Source organism: Maniola hyperantus, chromosome 5, assembly GCF_902806685.2.
Source record: "Maniola hyperantus chromosome 5, iAphHyp1.2, whole genome shotgun sequence".
Classification (NCBI taxonomy): Eukaryota; Metazoa; Arthropoda; class Insecta; order Lepidoptera; family Nymphalidae; genus Maniola; species Maniola hyperantus.
The window spans coordinates 15,565,742-15,587,060 of record NC_048540.1 but is presented as its reverse complement, the minus strand read 5'-3'; the positions used below and the strand labels follow the sequence as shown (position 1 = coordinate 15,587,060).

General features: G+C 37.5%; 1 protein-coding gene across 1 annotated transcript in view; it reads right to left on the bottom strand.

Moving 5' to 3' along the window:
- LOC117982362 (very long chain fatty acid elongase AAEL008004) overlaps nucleotides 1-20,264 on the bottom strand; it is a 62,629-nt gene extending 42,365 nt beyond the window's left edge. Inside the window, exon 1 of the mRNA XM_069498804.1 lies at nucleotides 20,040-20,264. Coding sequence (XP_069354905.1) covers nucleotides 20,040-20,046 — 7 coding nt within the window. The 5' untranslated portion in view covers nucleotides 20,047-20,264. The remainder of the gene's footprint in view (nucleotides 1-20,039) is intronic.
- Between the last annotated feature and the right edge of the window lie 1,055 nt (nucleotides 20,265-21,319).

Sequence of the window (21,319 nt, the reverse complement as noted above, 5' to 3'; positions counted from 1 at the left end):
AAAACCGTTCCCACTCTGAGAGGAGCCCCGTGCTCTGTAGTGAGCCGGCGATGGGTTGATCATGATAACAACAAATGCAAAAAGTTTCAATATTGCCGCCACGAAAAAAAAAAAAAAAAAAAAGTGTTATTTCTGACTAAATGATGCCCGCGACTTCGTCCACGTGAATTTTTTTGAAAACTCTTTAATTTTTCGGGATAGCCTATATCCTTCCCTGGGATGTAAGCTAACTCTGTATCTTTCATCAAAATCGGTTAAACTGTTGGGCCGTGAAAAGCTAGCAGACAGACAGACAGACACACTTTGCATTTATAATATTAGTATGGATGATACGGAACTCTTCCTGTGCGAGTCCGACTCGCACTTGACCGATTCTTTTTAAAACAAAATTTTACAATATCTAAATGTAGGTGGGCAGGGCACATATTAGTGCGTACAACCGATAGACGTTGGGGTCCCAAGGTGCTGGAATGGCGACCTCGCACCGGAAGACGCAGCGTTGGAAGACCCCCCACTAGGTGGACGGATGACATCAGACGAGTCGCAGGGAGCCGCTGGATCCAGGCGGCGCAAGACCGTGGCGTATGGAAGTCCCTACAAGAGACCTATGTCCAGCAGTGGACGTCTATTGGTTGATGATGATGACGATGATGATGAGGTAGATACAGATATAGAAGTGTAACATACGGCAAAGTTCAAACGCTTCATGTCTGTTTACATCACATCACGGCAATGACAGTGACTTTGGTGACTTTGTCACTCTTATGTAAGTTGAACAGCTGTGATTGCGACACAAGCCTTCGCTCTTCGCTGTTTGATCTGCGCGTGCGCAAGTCAAGCGTTAGCAAATAGCAATAAGCCATTACGAGGAGTTTATTCGTAGCGCATTTCAAACAAACTCGATGTCACTTTGTAGAAACTTTGTAAAAACTTATATGCAGAAACTTTATAGAAACTAAACCGATTCTCTTGTACACAATCTCTAAACTAAACTTAATTAATAGGTCTAAATCTAGTGCTATCCTTTTCCGCAAGCAAAATTAAGAAAGGGATGGCAATAGATTTAGACGTGCCATTTCAGTTTAGTTTAGAGATTGTGTATAACAGAATTGGCCACAATTGTTTATGTAAAAATTCCTAGTTTTGAAGTTACGGGGGCTTAAAGATTTGTACCTACTTACTAATTTTAAAAACTAATCTTGAAACTGAATATATAAGTTCCTGGTTCCATGCGAATCGTTTGGTACACTGTCCACCTCATTTAACTAATTACATTATAGCAGGGCAACTTTTTTTATTTTTTTTAATTCATTATACGCAAACGCTTGAACATAGCATACCTGATGGAAAGTGATGATGTGGCCTAAGATAGGACTTATTATATTTTCTAACAAAAATCGTGTTCTGTGGGAACTGACAAAATAAGTACCTATGACACTGGATATCAAGTTGTAAGCAAAAACGAGTTACAATACAGCCAACAAAAAATTTTGTTCGGAATAACCCGTCTAGTGCGTAGTCTATACAAAAGTTATTGGAGTATCTAGATTTAGTGGAGGGGGTGAGGACTGAGGAGGATTACCAACGGGTAATCCTCCTCAGTCCTCACCCCCTCCACTAAATCTAGGTAGGTGCTTTCGTTAGAGCACCTACTTCTATTAATTCCAACATAATTGATCACGCGCAACGTTAATTTGCATTTGAATCTTTAGCCATGTTAAATCGGGCGGGGTTTGAACCGTCGACCTTTCGGTTTTCAGTCCACTCCTTTACCCGTTGAGCTATTGAGGCTCAAATCTTTTGCGGTAAACAAATGAACGCAAATCAAAATAAATAAAAACATACCTACTTAATGGTGTTTAAAAAAGACGACGCTGCATGAATTATGAATGAATGAATAAATCAATCATCGCAATTACGTGTAAAATAGTCATTTCTTAACATCATGACGAGGCAAAGCCCGTCTACCTGTCTCTATTCATATAAAAACTAGCTTATGTTCGTGACTTCATCCACGTGGACTACAAAAATTTCGAACCGCTGTTGTACACCCTTAGGGGTTGATTTTTCAAAAATCCTTTCTTAGCGGATGTCTACGTGATATTAATTATTAATATCTACTTATCTAAACTAAACAGCCCGATCTGTCCAGTAGTTTGATCAGTTAGTCAATCAGTCACCTTTTCCTTTTATCAGTACCCTTATTATAAATGCGAAAGTGTGTTTGTTTGTTGCTTTTATGGTTTGCTGGTCTGTCCTTCAATCACGTCGCAACGGTGCATCGGATTGAAGTGATTTTTTGCAGTGGTATAGATAAAGACCTGTAAACTGACATAGGCTATTTTTATCCCGGAAAATCAAAGAGTTCCCACGGGATTTTAAAAAAACCCGATTCCACGCAGACATCAGCTAGTATCTAAATATATAAAAGGAAAAGGTGACTGACTGAATGACTGACTGACTGATCTATTAACGCACAGCTCAAACTACTGGTCAGCTCGGGCTGAAATTTGGCATGCTGATAGCTATTATGACGAAGGCACCCGCTAAGAAAGGATTTTTGAAAATTCAACCCCTAAGGGGGTGAAATAGAGGTTTGAAATTTGTGTAGTCCACGCTGACGAAGTCGCGAGCATAAGCTAGTATAATATATTTAGAAACTCTGGTTTTGCCATACCTTCAAACCAAACTATATCAGATATTGGCACAAAGCTATTTTCAGAGGAAGTTGTTATTACTAACCGTATTACGCGAATGATCATTGCTTAGGTACCTACTTATGTAAATCAGAAACGAAGTCAAACAGCTGATATGTAAACATGCGAACACATAATTAGAATGTTAATGTAAACAGTACACACTTGAGCGTGACACAGAGGGAAAAATATTTAACCATCGATCGTACTTTAGCACCTCCCATTATTAGCAGTAGGTACTTATTTATGTCTTTACGTACAGAAGAAATGTGCTTTAGGACTCCAAGTATATTATGTTGAACCAACAGGTTTATTTATTTATTTATTTAATACTAGCTGATCCCCGCGGCTTCGCCCGCGTGTATGTAATATAGCCTTTGTCACTCAGGAATAATGTAGCTTTCTACTGGTGAAAGAATTTTTAAAATCGGTTCAGTAGTTCCAAAGATTACCCCCTACAAACAAACTTAACGACATTACCTCTTTATATAATATTATAGATATAGATATAGATAAGGAACAGTTACAATTTACTCTACATTTACCACGTCATGACATACTAACTATAACATACACTGATATGTATATATATATATATATATATATATATATACATATCAGTGTATGTAACTATAACATACACTGATATGTATATATATATATATATATATATATATATACATATCAGTGTATGTTATAGTTAGTATGTATAGTTAGTAATATTCTTAAAATATATATATATATATATATATATATATATATATATATATATATATATATATATATTTAAGAATATTAGCCATGTTAAATGACTAATTATATTCCCCTTTCCTCTCCAATTAAGCGTCAGGCTTGTGCTAGGAGTAGGTACGACAATTATAGTCCAACGGGCGGGGTTTGAACCGTCGACCTTTCGGTTTTCAGTCCACTCCTATACCGGTTGAGCTATTGAGGCTCTAATATATCGATGACAAGTGAACAAAACATTTGCGATTTTTGCGCCAAGAAAACTTAATCTCACCAAAAACATTTCATGTAAATTTGGTTGCCAAGACTCACAAGTTCATAATGCTTTCAATAATAAAAAGTTATGAGATCTCTAGTAGAGCTAAGCCCCTAACTGAGCTTCGATTTGTGCTGCCCATGGGGCTTGTCCCAAGTCCAAAGTATACATATAGCTCTTAAGTGCTCTTGACTGTCTCACATTTATAATATCAAATAACAAATAACTCTACTTATAAGCCTTGATCCTACAATTCCTATATCTTGGTAAAAAAAGTAGGCTTGGCCGTTTAATATTGAAATCTCGAAAATGTATAGTGGGGCCATTTCTTGATTGTCGCACAAACTATTCTTATGGGCTTAAATGTTATATGTGATAAAAATACCACGAACATTAAACGGCCAAGCCATACTTTTTATTCATCCGTGAAATCACGGATTCCATAAAAATACGAATCGAATGAGTACGTATTTTTATGACAGCCATTATATATGTGATAATACTGATAAGTGCAGAAACGCCCTTAAGCAGTACTATCTATTTCAACCATTTGTATTAACCCTAGACTTTTTGAGCAACGCAGCCCCGGCTCACTACAGAGCACAGCGCGTTTGTCAGGTACCTAGGTATAAAGTATTCTGTGGGTATAAATGTATAAAGTATTCTGTGGTTATACCACAAAAATATTTGGTACAGGATGTATTAACAACACTACATTTATTTCCTCTTTCATACTTTACCTTATATCAGGAAATTATTGAACGCAATCGACTTTTGACATAGGTCAGTGTTGATTACAGAAACTTTCACGGGGCGCAGGGTGAACGAGTCGCAGTCGACACCTTTTAGTACTTAATTCCGTACTGGCGTCCTTGAACAGTACTGTTAAGAGTCCTTAATGGCTTTTTAGGGTTCCGTATCTCAAAAGGAAAAACGGAACCCTTACAGGATCACTTTGTTGTCTGTCTGTCGGTCTGTCAATTTTCTCGCCGTTTTATGGACCTCTATATTATTAATATTACTAGCTGCCCTGGCTAGATTCAATTTTTTTAATTTTTCTCTCCGTAGGAACCATCCTCGTACTTCAAGGAATATTATAAAAAAAAGAATTAGCGAAATCGGTTCTGCTGTTCTCGAGATTTGCGATCAGCAACACATTTAGCGATTCATTTTTATATAGGTACAGAGATTTTAAATACAGTCATATCAAAAATTGCGGACCGGCAGGATTCGAGCCCGCGTCCTCCTGGGATCGGGTTCGAATCCTGCCGGTCCACAATGTATTTAAAATTATTTAGAAATTTCCTTGAAGCGTAGGTAAAACACTATAAAAATATTAGTACCTACTTATCATTTAATTTTTAATTTTTTCTTGTTTATACTTTTTATTATAATTGTTCGTATGATTTCATTTCTTCTAAATAATTAGTAGATAAGTAATTTTTAAGATTTCGTACACCCACACCTCCCCTGCCATCCCCGGGTGGAAAGGTGCTAACGTTACCCTAATTCTAAGCCTCCCCTGTCCGCCCGTCTGTCCATCTGTCTGTAGCTCATAGACTGTAATAGGTACAAAGTAGGTACTTATCTATTTATATTGCCGCTATAAAACAAATCATAAAAAATTCTAAGTGGGTGTCATGAAAATTAAAAAAAACAATAAATGTTTATCATCATTATTTCACCTTTGCTCCACCGAAGACCAAACGTTGTAAGTAGGTACAATATATTTTACACTAGCTTATCCTCGCGACTTCGTCCGCGTGGACTACTCACATTTCAAACCTCTATTTCACCCCCTTAGGGGTTGAACGGTTGAATTTTCAAAAATCCTTTCTTAGCGGATGCCTACGTCATAATAGCTATCTGCATGCCAAATTTCAGCCCGATCCATCAATAGTTTGAGCTGTGCGTTAATAGATCAGTCAGTCAGTCAGCTTTGCCTTTTATAGTACAGGGTTACAGGAAAATAGGACACGATCCCGTTAAAAGAGGTTATAGTACACGACATTAGCTATCATAAGACCCCTAAAGTGCTTATGCAAAAGTGTATCGCTTTACACTTACGAGGACGAGATACACTTATGCATAAGCACTTTAGGGGTCGTATGATAGCTAATGTCCTGTCCTATAACCCCTTAACGGGATCGTGTCCTATTTTCCTGTAACCCTGTATATTTAGACTGCATAATAAATAATCTCTTATTTTTACCAGTGTAAATTTCACACTACGGTCTGAAAAAAGTATCTACCTATCTAAGAAGAATTTTTACACTATGAAACGCCGTCGTAGCGGGCAAGAAGCGTTCGCTCTACGGGGGCAATATCCATGTATCGCAATTAATAATCCTCTGATCCAACTGCTGCCTCTACATTCCTTCGTAGCAGGCACAATATAAAACTGATGTTTCTAGAAGAAGTGGTAATTTTCTTTTAGCAGTGTGAAGCGCCGAGCGTGCTGCAAGTAAATGGCGTAGCGAGCGTAGAAGCGACGCGTTCTACGGTAGGAATGCCCGTGTACCACACCTCCGTACTATCTCTACCTTCCTTCACAGACCACAGTTAGGTAGAGAGTTTTTTTTTAAATGGACTTAGCGAGCAGGCGGGTTACGATGTTAAGGGGACTCACTTCAGTGCTTTCTTCATACAATATTCGATATTGTACGCACAAAACTAAGAATTATATCGATTTATCTCGTCTTTATCTAGGTTCATTGATATATAAAACATTGAAAAAAATATTGATTTAAAAGTTACGAACCTCAAAAGATTCCTTTTTTTACACTAAATTTATGACAACTTTGGGCGTGAATAAATAAGATTAGGGATATGAAAATTCTAAAAAAAATTATAATTAGACATAGTTTATTTATTCATTAGTTGAAATAACTTTTCTTTGCAAACATAAATTCAGTAGTTTTTTCTCAAAAATACTTTTCCTAAACCCTTGATTTCGGTGAAAATCATCGTGCCTCTCACCTTTCTCATACAATGTCAAGTGAAAAGCAAATAGGTTCGGTCGAGCGTACTGCGTCACCTTAAGTGATTACCGCCGCTCATGAACATTTGCAGCACCAGAGGAACCGCCGATGCGTTGCCGGCCTTTTAGGAGTTTGTCCAACACATCATTATCATCACCATCAACCGATAGACATCCACTGCTGGACATAGGTCTCTTGTAGGAACTCCCACACGCCACGGTCTTGCGCCGCCTGGATCCAGCGGCTCCCTGCGACTCGTCTGATGTCGTCCGTCCACCTAGTGGGGGGTCTTCCAACATTCCAAGATCCACCATCCTCCAACTTCCATCTTCCATCGTTCCAAGACTCAGTATGCGTTGGTAGAAATCGATCGATTGAACGAATCGATCGAATTCGTAGGCGTGGTCGAAAGAGTTTTCGAAACTATGACATTGACATTAATATCGAATATCTATCAAAACATTCGGTATGTCAATGTGTCCGGCGCCCTTGAAACTGTCGTTCATCTAATTTGAATTTACTATACGACCAGCTCTGTGACAGTGGTGTTGAAATTATATATGTATATTACTAGCTTATGCCCGTGACTTCGTCCACGTGGGCTTCACAAATTAATAACCTCTACCTACTTAATTTTAAAATGCAGCCGTTGTCTACGCCATAGTAGCTATCTGCATGCTAAATTTCAGCCCAGTCCGTCCAGTAGTTGAGTTTTGCGTTGATAGGTCAGTCAGTCAGTCAGTCAGTCAGCTTTTCCTTTTATACTTTTGGATATAGAATAGAAGAAGACTAGCGACCCACTCCGGCTTTGCAGGGATCTCTAATTTTTTTGGAAAAAATATAGCACAAAATTATAATGTAGCTTTCTACTGGTGAAAGAATTTTCAAAATCAATTCAGTAGTCCCAGAGATTACTTCCTACAAACAAACTTACAAACTTTACCTCTTTATAATATTATAATATATATTACTATAGATAATATTATAATGTAGGTATGAGGTATGATTTATCGCCTATAAATCAGCGATAAAATATTTTTATATGCAAACATAATTAAGATTTCATAATTCACTGGCTAATTTAAGCTTGCAGTTTTGCTTGTGTGAATATAATTTTGTTTCAAAATTATAGAAAATTCTAAGTAAGTTTACTAAATTTCTATACCTAATCCACTGAAATAGACAGCTCCCGCTGAATTCCCACTGATAATATTAATATGCAGGAAAAACCAGCCAAGTGCGAGTCAGGCTCGCACACCGAGGGTTCCGTACTACAGACGTATTTTATCGTCAAAAAATCAAAAACGTAAAGTAAACTTACTTTATACTAATTGAAAATACTAATTATTTGTTCAAAACACATTTAATTTTTTTTTTGTGATTTGATTACAAATTCACAGTATTCAGATTTTTCCCCTAATGTCTGCTACATAGATTAATTATTGGTCTCACATGGTCAGCTATAAGACCTACCTACCTGCCAAATTTCATGATTCTAGGTCAACGGGAAGTACCTACCCTTTAGGTTTCTTGACAGGCAAACAGAAAGACAGACCGACAGACAGATATACAGACAACAAAGTGATCCTATAAGGGTTTCGTTTTCCTTTTGAGGTACGGAACCCTAAAACCAGCCACCAAGCGAGCAACGCACCACCACCACACAGATTTTCCCCAAACACACACGCGTGTGTTTTGGGTTGCGATGATTTCTAAATTTTCTCTTGTCTAGTCTGGGAGCCTTCGGCCGTGGCTAATGACTGTGAAGTTATCCAATAACAAGATTAAAAGTTGAAGTCCCATTAGTGGGAGTTCCCGGATTGGATTCCCGGCAGGGGTTTGGAATTTTATAATTTCTAAATCTCTGGTCTGGTCTGGTGGGGGATTCGGCCGTGGCTATAGTTACCTTACCCTACCGGCAAAACCGTGCTGCCAAGCGATTTTGAGTTCCAGTACGATGATGCCGTGTAGAAACCAAAAGGCATGGGGTTTAATAAAAACTGCATTACCCCTACCAGGCTAGCCCGCTTCTATCTTAGACTGCATCATCACTTACCACCAGGTAAGATTGCAGTCAAGGGCTAATTGTATCCTTTAAAATACCGGCCAAGTACGAGTCAGGCTCGCGCAACGAGGGTTCCGTACTACAATAGTATTTTTTCGGCATTTTGCACGATATCTATAAATAAAAATAAATAAAAATCTGTTTTAGAATTCACAGGTGAAGCCCTTTTATAATAATATGATACCCCACTTGATATAGTACAAGTGAAGCCCTTTCATTTGATATAGTTATCTTACTTCAAATATTGAAAATACTAATTATCAGTTCATGACCAGAATTGAATTTTTTGTGCGATGTAACCACAATTTCACGGTATTCAGATTTTTCCCCTAATCTAAATATATAAAAGGAAAAGGTTCTGAAGGAGGAGGAAGGGAAAGGAAGGGACTGACTGATCTATCAACGAACAGCTCAAGCTACTGGACGGATCGGGCTGAAATTTGGCATGCAGATAGCTATTATGACGTAGGCATCCGCTAAGAAAGGATTTTTGATAATTCAACCCCTAACAGAGTGAAATAGGGGCTTGAAATTTTTGTAGTCCACGCTGACGAAGTCGCGAGCATCAGCTAGTGTCTGCTATAAGACCTGCCTACCTGCCAAATTTCATGAGTCAACGGGAAGTACCCTGTAGGTTTCTTGACAGACCGACAGACAGACAGACAGACAACAAAGTGATCCTATTAGGGTTCCGTTTTTCCTTTTGAGGTACGGAACCCTAAAAAGGATCTAGTAAGTATATTATACCTTTAATCTCAAGCTTTCACAACGAGCCGTTTCGAAATAGGCAAGGTCGCTATAACGTGTATCGAACTCGTGTAAGGTATGGTAATTATAATAGCCGGCGGTCTTGGGAACACATAATTTATTTCATATATGCCTTATTGACGCAGAAAAGCGTTGTTATGGTGATCGCACACTACGGAGGAACCGCACATGTGACGGAGTTTTGCAGTCAACCGGTTTGATCTGCGCGGTTGACTGCAGAAAAGCGTTGTTATGGTGATCGCACACTACGGAGGAACCGCACATGTGACGGAGTTTTGCAGTCAACCGGTTTGATCTGCGCGGTTGACTGCAGAAAAGCGTTGTTATGGTGATCGCACACTACGGAGGAACCGCACATGTGATGGAGTTTTGCAGTCAACCGGTTTGATCTGCGCGGTTGACTGCAGAAAAGCGTTGTTATGGTGATCGCACACTACGGAGGAACCGCACATGTGATGGAGTTTTGCAGTCAACCGGTTTGATCTGCGCGGTTGACTGCAGAAAAGCGTTGTAATGGTCATCGCACATTATGGACGAATCGCAGGTGCGATTGTGTTTTGCAGTGGACCACGTAGTAGGTAGGATGTACCCAGTTTCGCTTTTTTGCGATGGCGAACTAGTGCTCTGGTCTTTTTAAGTTTCGACTTCCATTTTGAGAATGATTGTTTTTTTGCCACGTCCGCGTCCTGTCACGCCTCGTTGTTGCACCTTTTTCAGCCCGCACATTAAAGTTCATTAAAACCGCAATTTTTTTTAAACATGTGCCATCAAGAAGAATCTAATGACGTATTGTTTGTTAAAATCAGTTGAGCCGTTGAGTTTTACGAGTGGACATAGGTAGGAACAGATATATGTACATAACTACAGGTCAAACGCATAACTCTTCTGGGGGTTTCGCCGCAGTTTGGTAAAAACCGTGCGTTGGCCTACAGCACGCGACGTGCAGCGCTAGTGGGCTATGACACTGAGTAATTTTTTAAAAAAAAAAGACTATTAGCCATGAAATGACTAATATTTTCCTTTCGTCTCCAACTAAGCGTCAAGCTTGTGCTAGGAGTAGGTACAACAATAGTGCAACGGGCGGGGTTTGAACCGTCGACCTTTTTCAGTCCACTCCATTACCCGTTGAGCTATAGAGGCTCTAATGTTAGCACAGTGAGTTTTATGATCGCATTGGACACGCTAAAAAACTAAGTAATTGTCATAATGTCTAAACTTTTATGTGATATTATGTCGAAACTGGAGTTACTGAGAATGGTAAAACAAAGGTGTCTGCATAGCTATTAATGCTGACCTTAGACGTGAAGTTTAGTGGACTAGTTTTATAATGATGTGTCCCTCCAGCAGCTCAAGCACAATCAGTGTGACACGTGTCTCTCGCGGATTTTGTGTCGACAAAGCGTCGCAAACGCAGAATCCATATTTTGTGATATCCATACAATATCTAATCTACACTAATATTATAAAGAGGAAAACTTTGTTTGTTTGTTTGTTTGTTTGTTTGTTTGTTTGTTTGTTTGATTGTACTGAATAGGCTCAAAAACTACTGGACCGATTTTAAAAATTCTTTCACCATTCGAAAGCTACATTATCCACGAGTAACATAGGCTATATTTTATTTTTAAAAAAAATAGGGTTCCGTAAGATATTTGGGTTTTTCGGACACAAGGTGTAAAAAATCAACCAGAAAAGTTACTTATTTTGCGTACGCTGCCTAAACTATAAAAGATAGAACCATAAAATGTTCTAATTAATTGTAGATCTTATAAATATCTACAAAAAAGTCCGCGACACACTATACCCATCTATGTCGAGTGAGGCACAGCAACCATTTTTTTATTTAAAAATCTTGAATTTTTTTGGACTACATTTAAACGCGTTTATTTTACTCATGCTATTAATCCTTATCAAAATAAATGATTTCATCACTAAGAACAGTTTATGGAGATAATATTTGGTCTTTGAATGATTAAAATTGGACGTTTGGTTTTGAAGTTATGGCGAAATTAAAATATTACGATTTCTGCTGCACGGCCCGTTGCGAAGTGGGCGTCACCAAGGCGGGGGTGCGCGTGCGGGAGGGGAGTTTAGATCTATGAGTAATTCGGCAACAAATGAAGAAATACCTATGTATTTCAGGATTTTCGAAAATTCAACCCCCACCTCGATTTTCTAAATTCCACCCGAGCGAAGCCGGGGCGGGTCAGCTAGTCTAAATATATAAAAGGAAAAGGTGACTGACTGACTGACTGATCTATCAACGCACAGCTCAAACTACTGGACGGATCGGGCTGAAAGGCATGCAGATAGCTATTATGATGAAGGCATCCGCTAGGAAAGGATTTTTGAAAATTCAACCCTTAAGAGGGTGAAATAGGGGGTTGAAATTTGTGTAGTCCACGTGGACGACGTCGCGAGCATAAGCTAGTGGTATTATAAATGTGAAAGTGTGACTATCTCTCTATCTACCTGTCTGCCTATCTGTTTAGACCAATTCAGCTATACAGAGAGCTACATTTTATCTCGGATAATCAAAACGTTCCTACGCGGTTTTATAAAAAACTAAATAACTTGGATGAAGTCACGGGCACCATTAGTCTGTTACAACTCAAAATAACAGGCCTAAATAGCTGTTTTGTAGAGTCTCTTATTTTACAGATAATAAAATTATAACACGGTAACATAGTTCAACCAGTTTTTGGTTTTAAATAGAAACGAACACAATGTTATTGCAAAAAATCTGTTTTAGAATGCACAAGTGAAGCCCTTTCATATAATACCCCACTTGATATAGTTATCTTACTTCGAATATTAAAAATACTAATAATTATTATCAGTTCATGACCACAATTTAATTTTTTTGTGCGATGTAACCACGAATTCACGGTTTTCAGATTTTTCTCCTAGTGTCTGCTATAAGATCTACCTGCCAAATTTCATGATTCTAGGTCAACTGGAAGTATCCTGTAGGCTTTTTGATAGACAGACAGACAACAAAGTGTTCTTATAAGGGTTCCGTTTTTCCTTTTTTTTTTTTTTTTTTTTTTCCACACAAACAGAAAAAACACAATATTGGTTTCTTCGTGCTCGTAAGCGCTTGGTTGGTTTGAGGTACGGCATCCTAAAAACCTCCCCTTACCTACGACCATAGCTACAATATAGGATTCCCCCGTATATGAAATGTCGCGCCATTGTCGCGCTGATTGCGCTAGGAATGCAGGTTTTGACGGCGGCGGCGCGCGACTTGGTTCCGATTGCCTCTTTACAAGTATATCAGCGCTATCCACGCAAATCTGTTTAAATGATTACTCGTTTGTTAGAACCGGCCCATGACCAGGAAGGTCAACCACCTTCTGAGGTAAAAATCATTTTAACCAGTTGCTTTTATTTTGCTCAAACAATAGGTGGCCTATAGGGTCTTAGACTGTAGTAATAAAATGATGTGATTTTTTGTATTGTGATATGTTATGGGGCTAGAATTCATTATTAAAGAGAATAATTTAGAAAAACACGATTTTTTTTATTTTTAACATGAACGTCACAATGTACGGTAGGTGATCAATGACATCACAATCCGTAAACAACAATTTTTTTTCAATTTTTTAACATAAAAATAGAGTAATTTCTGCGGGAAAATATTCAGATTCAGATTCAGATTCAGATTTATTTATTTGCTTTCATGTACATTTACATTTATTGATGGTGGGTGCTTAAAGCTAAATACATGAGACCCTGTCAGGGTATTGCAAATACAATTTTAGGTACAATAAAATGGTAAATATTAAAGATACAATAAGAATAGGATTAAAATTATTAAAATTATCATTACTAGATATATTATTTATGTCGCCTTGTGACGTCATTTATCGCCGTTATAACGTTTATCGACGTTAATAATTAATTATTTTAAAATAAATTAAAATCATGATTTTTAGGGTTCCGTACCTCAAAAGGAAAAACGGAACCCTTATAGGGTCACTTTGTTGTCTGTCTGTCTGTCTGTCGGTCTGTCAAAAAACCTACAGCGTACTTCCGTTGACCTAGAATCATGAAATTTTGCAGGCATTCGGGGAAAAATCTGAAAACCGTGAATTTGTGGTTACATCACACAAAAAAATTAAATTGTGGTCATGAACTAATAATTGTTAGTATTTTCAATTATCAAAGTAAGATAACTATATCAAGTGGAGTATCATAATATGAAAGGGCTTCACCTGTGGATTCTAAAACATAATATCCCTCGTGTTACATCACACAAAAAAAAAATTGTGGTCATGAACTAATTAGTATTTTCAACTTTCGAAGTGAGATACTCGTAACTATATCAAGTGGGGTATCATATGAAAGGTCTTCACCTGTACATTCTAAAACAGATTTTTATTTATTTTTATGCATCATAGTTTTTGAATTATCGTGCAAAATGTTGGAAAAATACGACTGTAGTACGGAACCTTCGTTGCGCGAGCCTGACTCGCACTTGGCCGGTTTTTTAAATTTATTCTCTTTAATAATGAATTCTAGCTCCATAAACTAACACTATACAAAAAATCACATCATTTTATTACCACAGTCCAGTCTATATCTACTCGTGTGGTCATGTGGTCGTGTGGTTGATATCAAGTCTACACCTATAGGTACTTATTCCTCAATTCCCTGCGTCATATTCCTCATTGCTGAAAGTCCACTACGCCTCCATCACAGTGGCGTGCACAGGGTTTGAATCCAGGGTAGGCATTAGTTAGGTAGGAACCTGTTTACTGGCAGGTCATAATGAAAAATATGGGCATAACATAGAGCAGAAACAAAGAGGAGATGTTGTATTAAGATTTCCCTATGAAATATCGAGTGACATTTTGCGGGGTGAGGGGTTGTGGAACGCCGCCCACTTCTCAATTTTCCATCTGCGGGTTAGTAGCAAAACTACTCGCTTAGCGACCTAACATCGATATATTGATGTCACTACATAGTTCAGCTATTTCACACTAGATGTCAATAATCTAGAACTATTTTAATAATTACGTATAAAATTACTTACAAATGAAATGTGATACCATTCATAGCATCAGAACGTCTGTCTGAATAACTTTGACACGATAAAACACAACACTTCATCCTTTTGTTCTTAAAAACGCGAAAACACACCGATAATACGAGTCTCAATATATGTGAACCTGACGAACGCAGACAGCATACTAACTAAGGCCCCGCCCACAGTGATGACGTCAGGACCTAGTTGAAAATCACAGTGCACAGTTGCTTAGGCCAACTCCTCTTTGTTTCTGCTCTATGGGGCATAATGATAAATAGCTTACAACTGGGGTAAGCAGTGCATTTATGCCTCTATGACCTGCACGCTACTGCTCCAACACTACCCCTATTATAAATGGGAAAGTGTGTTTGTTTGTTGGTTGTTGGTTTGTCCTTCAACCACGTCGCAACTGAGCAACGGATCGACGTCATTTTTTGCACGGGTATAGTTGAAGACCTAGAGAGGGACATAGGCTACTTTTTATCCCGGAAAATTAAAGAGTTCCCACGGGGTCTTCAAAAACCTAAATAAGTGATAGAAGATAGATTTAATAGAACCTTTAAAATATAAGCGAAAGAAGTTAGTAAGTAGATTAAGATTCAACGTACCGTGGGAAACCTTTATTTTTCCGGAATAAAAAGTAGTTTCTATCAATCTTTAGATCTTTAGCTATATATATAAGTATGCAACAAATCACGTCGATGTGTTGCTCCGTTGCAGCGTGATTGCAAGACAAACAAACACTTTCGTATTTACAAGATTAGTAGATTTATTTCAATACAATTATGCTTATCTCTAACTACGATTTCACCTGTTACTGAATGTTATGTAGTGATAGATATTGATCAACATTATGAAATGGTTAAAATAGCACGTGCCTTGGTACTTGCGAGAGATATGGAAGATAGGTAGGTATTTTTTTTAAAAAGCATACTAGCCATGTTAAATGACTAACATTTCCCTTTCCTCTCCAATTAAGCGTCAGGCTTGTGCTAGGAGTAGGTACGACAATAGTGCAACGGGCGGGGTTTGAACCGTCGACCTTTCGGTTTTCAGTCCATTCCTTTACCGGTTGAGCTATTGAGGCTCTAAAAGTAAGGTATTATATCACTTATCACCCTTCTACTATCGTACCGCAAGGCATCGCCACACGAGTAGATATCCGTACGTAGGCGAAATTCCACGGATACGCACGAAGCGATTTGCCTCCTCATTTCTAATCCGAGCTGCTAAGATTTGGAACACCCTTCCAGCATCAGTTTTTCCCTCCAATTATTTTATGGGTACCTTCAAGTCAAGAGTGAATAGGCATCGTCTAGGCAAGCGCACTCCATCTTAGGCTGCATCATCACTTGCCACCAGCTAGGTGATTCGCTAACTCAGTGTCTAACACTGAATGATAGCCACAGAGGTTGGTTGGTTCTACATTGCTGCTTCACTGGGTGATATTAAAATATTTTTTCGTAGAAAACCTTCAACGGATTAAAAAACCGGCCAAGTGCGAGTCAGGCTCGCGCACCGCGGGTTCCGAAGTACAATCGTATTTTTTCGACATTTTGCACGATAAATCAAAAACTATGATTCATAAAAATCTGTTTTAGAATCCACAGGTGAAGCCCTTTCATATGATACTCCACTTGATATAGTTATCTTACTTTGATAATTGAAAATACTTATAATTATTAGTTCATGACCACAATTAAATTTTTTTGTGTGATGTAACCACAAAGTCACGGTTTTCAGATTTTTTCCCGAACGTCTGCTACAAGACCTCCCTACCTGCCAAAATTTCATGATTCTAGGTCAACGGGAAGTACCCTGTAGGTTTCTTGACAGACAGACAGACAGACAGACAGACAACAAAGTGATCCTATAAGGGTTCCATTTTTCCTTTTGAGGTACGGAACCCTAAAATACATACATGAACTCTGAAAACAGAAATAGAATAGACGAATAGAATACACAGAAATAGAAGTAGAATTACACTCCTTTTTGAGGCAGTCGTGTAAAAAGATAAAAATTGACGTCACAAATGCGTAAGTAAACCTGCTATGATTGATAATGGCCTGTATTTTCCCAAATGCCTGCCTACTTGTAATCTGGTTTAGCAAGTTTTATTTAAATTTTAAATTAATTGCTGTGATTCATTGATCAGTTTGTGAACTCAAAATGGGCCATTTTTGTTATATTCTATTTGGTTTTAATCTTTACCACTTTCATATCGGCATTAATCAATATTCAGACATTAAAAAAAGGGTAATGTGATGTTTTGTATAGCGGTAGTTTATGGTGAATTCATTATTAAAAGATATTTTTTTTTAAATGTGTTTTTTGTTATATATAATCAATTAATGTACTAACATCACGCTATACGGAAAGCGATTGATGACGTCGCGTTGAGAAATTACTCTATTTTTAAAAAAATTATAAAAATTGTCGTTCATGTTAAAAATAAATAAAATTATAGTTTTTTTACAATTTATTCTACAAAAATCACATACTTTTATTACTACAGTCCAAGACCCTATTGGCTAGCGCATCTGCTGGACTATGGTCTAACTAAACCCTTGTCATTGTGACAGAATAGCGATGAGTTGAGATCGCCACAGACAGACATTGTATAGATGATATGGATGATAAGGAATCCATATCATCTATACAATGTCTGTCTGTGGCTTGTACCTAATACTATACTAAATCTTGTATTTTTTCTGTCAAAACCTCTATGTACGTCATATTCCTCATTCCTGAGGATGGTGACCCCTTTCCATTAATCATATAATGGTAGGAGTTTTCATGGATTAATAATGCAGTGGCTCCCCAAATCCTTCCGCATCCTGTCAAAAATCACTTACGACAAAATTCTGACAGGCGAAAATAACTTTTTTCCTGGTTAGGCAGAAAGTTTTCCTTTATGGATGTGTTTTGATGTAGTGCGTAAAGAGCCTAAAAAAATAATGATGGAACTTTCGCGAAAATTCTTTATTGTTTTGTTATTTGTAGAAAGAAATAGTAAACAATGTGTTGAAGTAGTAAACAATTAAATATATATCAATGGGTCATTAAATGATTGCGTCATACTGATCTTGTGTAGGTACAATTAAAATGGCGGATCATGGAAAACAGAGCTACTAACTACATCCGCTCGACCGCTTGGAAAATTATAACGAGTTTCCGTAATGAAAAATAGTATGTGATATGCCACTATCACGGAACGCCATTGCAACTATAACATAATCGCTATTGTGACTTATCCTGTTGTACACATAAGCTGTGATAGCCTAGTGGCTAGGACATCCGCCTTCTAATCGGAGATCGGGAGTTCGATCCCGAACACGCGCCTCTAACTTTTCGGAGTTATGTGCGTTTTAATTAATTAATATCACTTGCTTTAACGGTGAAGGAAAACATCATGAGGAAACCTGCATGCCTGAGAGTTCTCCATAATGGTGTCAATCAAAGGTGTGTGAAGTCTACCAATCGGCACATGGGCAGCGTGGTAGACTATGGCCGAAGCCCTTCTCACGCTGAGAGGAGACCCGTGCTCTGTAGTGAGCGGTCGATGGGTTGATCATGATGATGATGATTCAAAAGATTAAAAATATATTATTTAATATTTATTTTATTTTTTTGTTTTTTATTTATTTATTCATATATATATTAATATAATATAATAGATTTAAAAAGGAGGGTACAGTCGCAATCACCATTATCGTTCTGTAATAGAGTCATATTATGGCCATACGTAGTATGGTAAGGTACCTACAGGTAGGTCTTTTGTAGGTATTTTTACAAAGTTGTTTACAAGTGCATAATTTACGAGAGATGAGAAACTTTAAGTACCTAACTTGGTACATAGTAATTATTATTTTTAACATTAAAAAGAGGTACCTATAAAAAGATTTTTTTAAATTTTCATAATTTACAATAAGTAATGTTTGTTCTTTCGTTGATGTATGCATAGCAGCGCATTTATCGTATATTCCATGAGTTGAAACTTTGTAAAGTTGTTGTTGGCGTTTGCGGTTTTGAACATATTATTACTATCAACGTATAACAGGTAGCGTGCGGTTCTATATTATTATTATAGGAAAGTTGTACCCGAAATATTTGGAAAATATGAGAAAAGAACCTTTTTGTATGGACGGCTACAATATGATATTTTTGACAACTATAATAATTATAGTCAAATCAGTGACTTTTTTTCAAACGTCAAAACGCGCACTTTAGTATGCGAGATTCTATGAAATACTGGAATGTGACGTCACGTCATAATGACGTACTTTTTTAGTTTAATCGATAATTTAAAGTGGCTATTACACTTAAAACTAACAAAGGACGTGAATTTTACGTATTTCGGAAGATCCTTTATTTAATAATCACTGAGTTTTTTTTTTTTTGATATAGTCAAATACCCAATTTATCGAGATTTAACAGTTCAATAAAAAATTACAGAACTTATATTGGTAAATTTTAAAATACTTACATTCTCATACAAGTGCGAACATTACAACAATAGTTAAAAAAACTACGTTTTTGACCTGAATACATTCTAAAACATTTGTCTTACATTTTCTTTCGTTAAACAATTCGTTTTATTCAATAATTCATTCGATTGTTATAATATTTTTCCTTAGTAAAAAAGAAAATAGATGCTCAGTATCGCCGTTCAGGTCAAGGCATCTTGAGCATCTAATGAACTAAGAGCCCGTGAGGGCCAGACCGTCGTTATTTTATAAAAGCTGAAAGTTTTTATACGCATTTTCCCCAGCACAGGTAGGAACGATTATCGTGGCTTTGGCAGATAACAGGTACCTAACAAAGGTGACTAAAATCTTTCGTTAAAGTATAAAGTAGATGCTAACTGATGCCCGCAATTTCGTCCGCGTGGAATAATGTTTTTAAAAATCCCGTAGGAACTCTTTGATTTTCAGGGATAAAAGTAGCCTATGTCACTATCCAAGTCTTTATCTATACCCATGCAAAAAATCACGTCAATCCATTGCACCGTTGCGACGTGATTGGAGGACAAACCAACAAACAAATATGCTTTCACATTTATAATAAGGGTATACTGATATAATTTTTTTTTGAATAGTATTAGAAATCACCTCATGCATTGCCAGACACTTGGTAGGTATCGTGGCAACCCCCTGCCACGATACCTACTAAGGGGTCCCTTAGTGCCCCTTAGGGGTCCGCGCAGAGAAACATTCAGCTTTTATAAAATAACGAAGATCCTCACATGCTGTTTCCCTATAAATATGGGGATGATAGGGGAATCTATCAAGGACCCGTGCAATTTTTTTTTGACATCTCTCGAATACTTTAGTAGCTCTACGTCCTATCTAGTATGCTTCTAGTATGTTCCTATTCTAAGCTCATATTTGGTAGTTCCCAATCCAATTAATTCAATTAAATTGAAATAAAAAAAATTAAGATAAAAAAAAACAATGTTATTGAAGGTAGAAAAAGAAATGATATATCTAGCACTCACCGTTCATTTCTAAATAATTCCACACACACAGTCACAGTAAAAAAAAATTTTTTTTTTATATATATTATTATATTTATCACAGTTATTTCTTTTTTAAGCGTCTTTAGTTGTCCATTCAGTTGTCAAATCACTTATAAACAATACGCGTTCGAAAATTTGAATTTGGAACCGCATGCGACCCGCCTCCCTATTGGCAGGTCTCGAGATGGCGCACGCGACGGTCTCAAAAACAGAATGAGGTTGCGCGGCGCACGCGCAGGTATAATAAAGAATCTATGATAAAGGTTTGCGTATCTCAATTCTCACGGGCGATAAGTTAAACGTCACACATTTCGTAATGTCGATCGATATGAGTGTGCTAGCACTGGGTGGGAGCCTTAACCCCTTGCTGAAACAATGGATAGTGGCGATAAAACTTGTAATTGGTCAAAGACTAGAGCCTCAATAGCTCAATGGGTAAAGGAGTGGACTGAAAACCGAAAGGTCGAGCGACGGTTCAAACCCCGCCCGTTGCACTATTGTCGTACCTACTCCTAGCACAAGCTTGACGCTTAGTTGGAGAGGAAAGGGGAATATTAGTCGTTTAACATGGCATGGTTTAAAAAAAAACAAAAAAAAAATATTGGTCAATTGCGGTAAAATGACAGCTACATTGTGACGATCGGGTGGGTCTCATTCATTGATGGTCTCACTATTCCCACCGAGTTTTCCCATTGGCTGATACTGATAGGTAGTTACTTACTTGTATCAATATTTTTAAATTTTTTTTCATATAAAATACTAGCTGACCCGCCCCGGCTTCGCTCGGGTGGAGTTTCAAAAATTGAGATGGGGGTCCATTGTCCAATTTCCAAAAATCCTGAAATCCATATTTCTTCATTTGTTACCGAAAACCCAAATACCAATTTTCATGCAAATAACTTGAAAAATGACGGATTTTCATACAAACTTTCATCCCCTTGGTAGTAGAATTTCCAAAAATCGTGAAATACGTATTTATTTATTTTTAACCGAAAGCTGAAATACCAATTTTCATCAAGGTAACTTGAAAAATGACGGACTTTCATACAAACTTCCATCCCCCATTTAACCCACTTAGGGGTAGAATTTAAAAAAAATCCTTTCTTAATGGATACCTACTCTTTACAAAGAACACACCCTCAAAATTTCATGTCTCTAGGACCAGCGGTTTAGGCTGTGCGTTAGTATATGTCGGCGCGAAGGCGTTAATAGTTAATCGTAGTCAATCAAAAGTTAAATATTACCTTGTTAACAAAGTA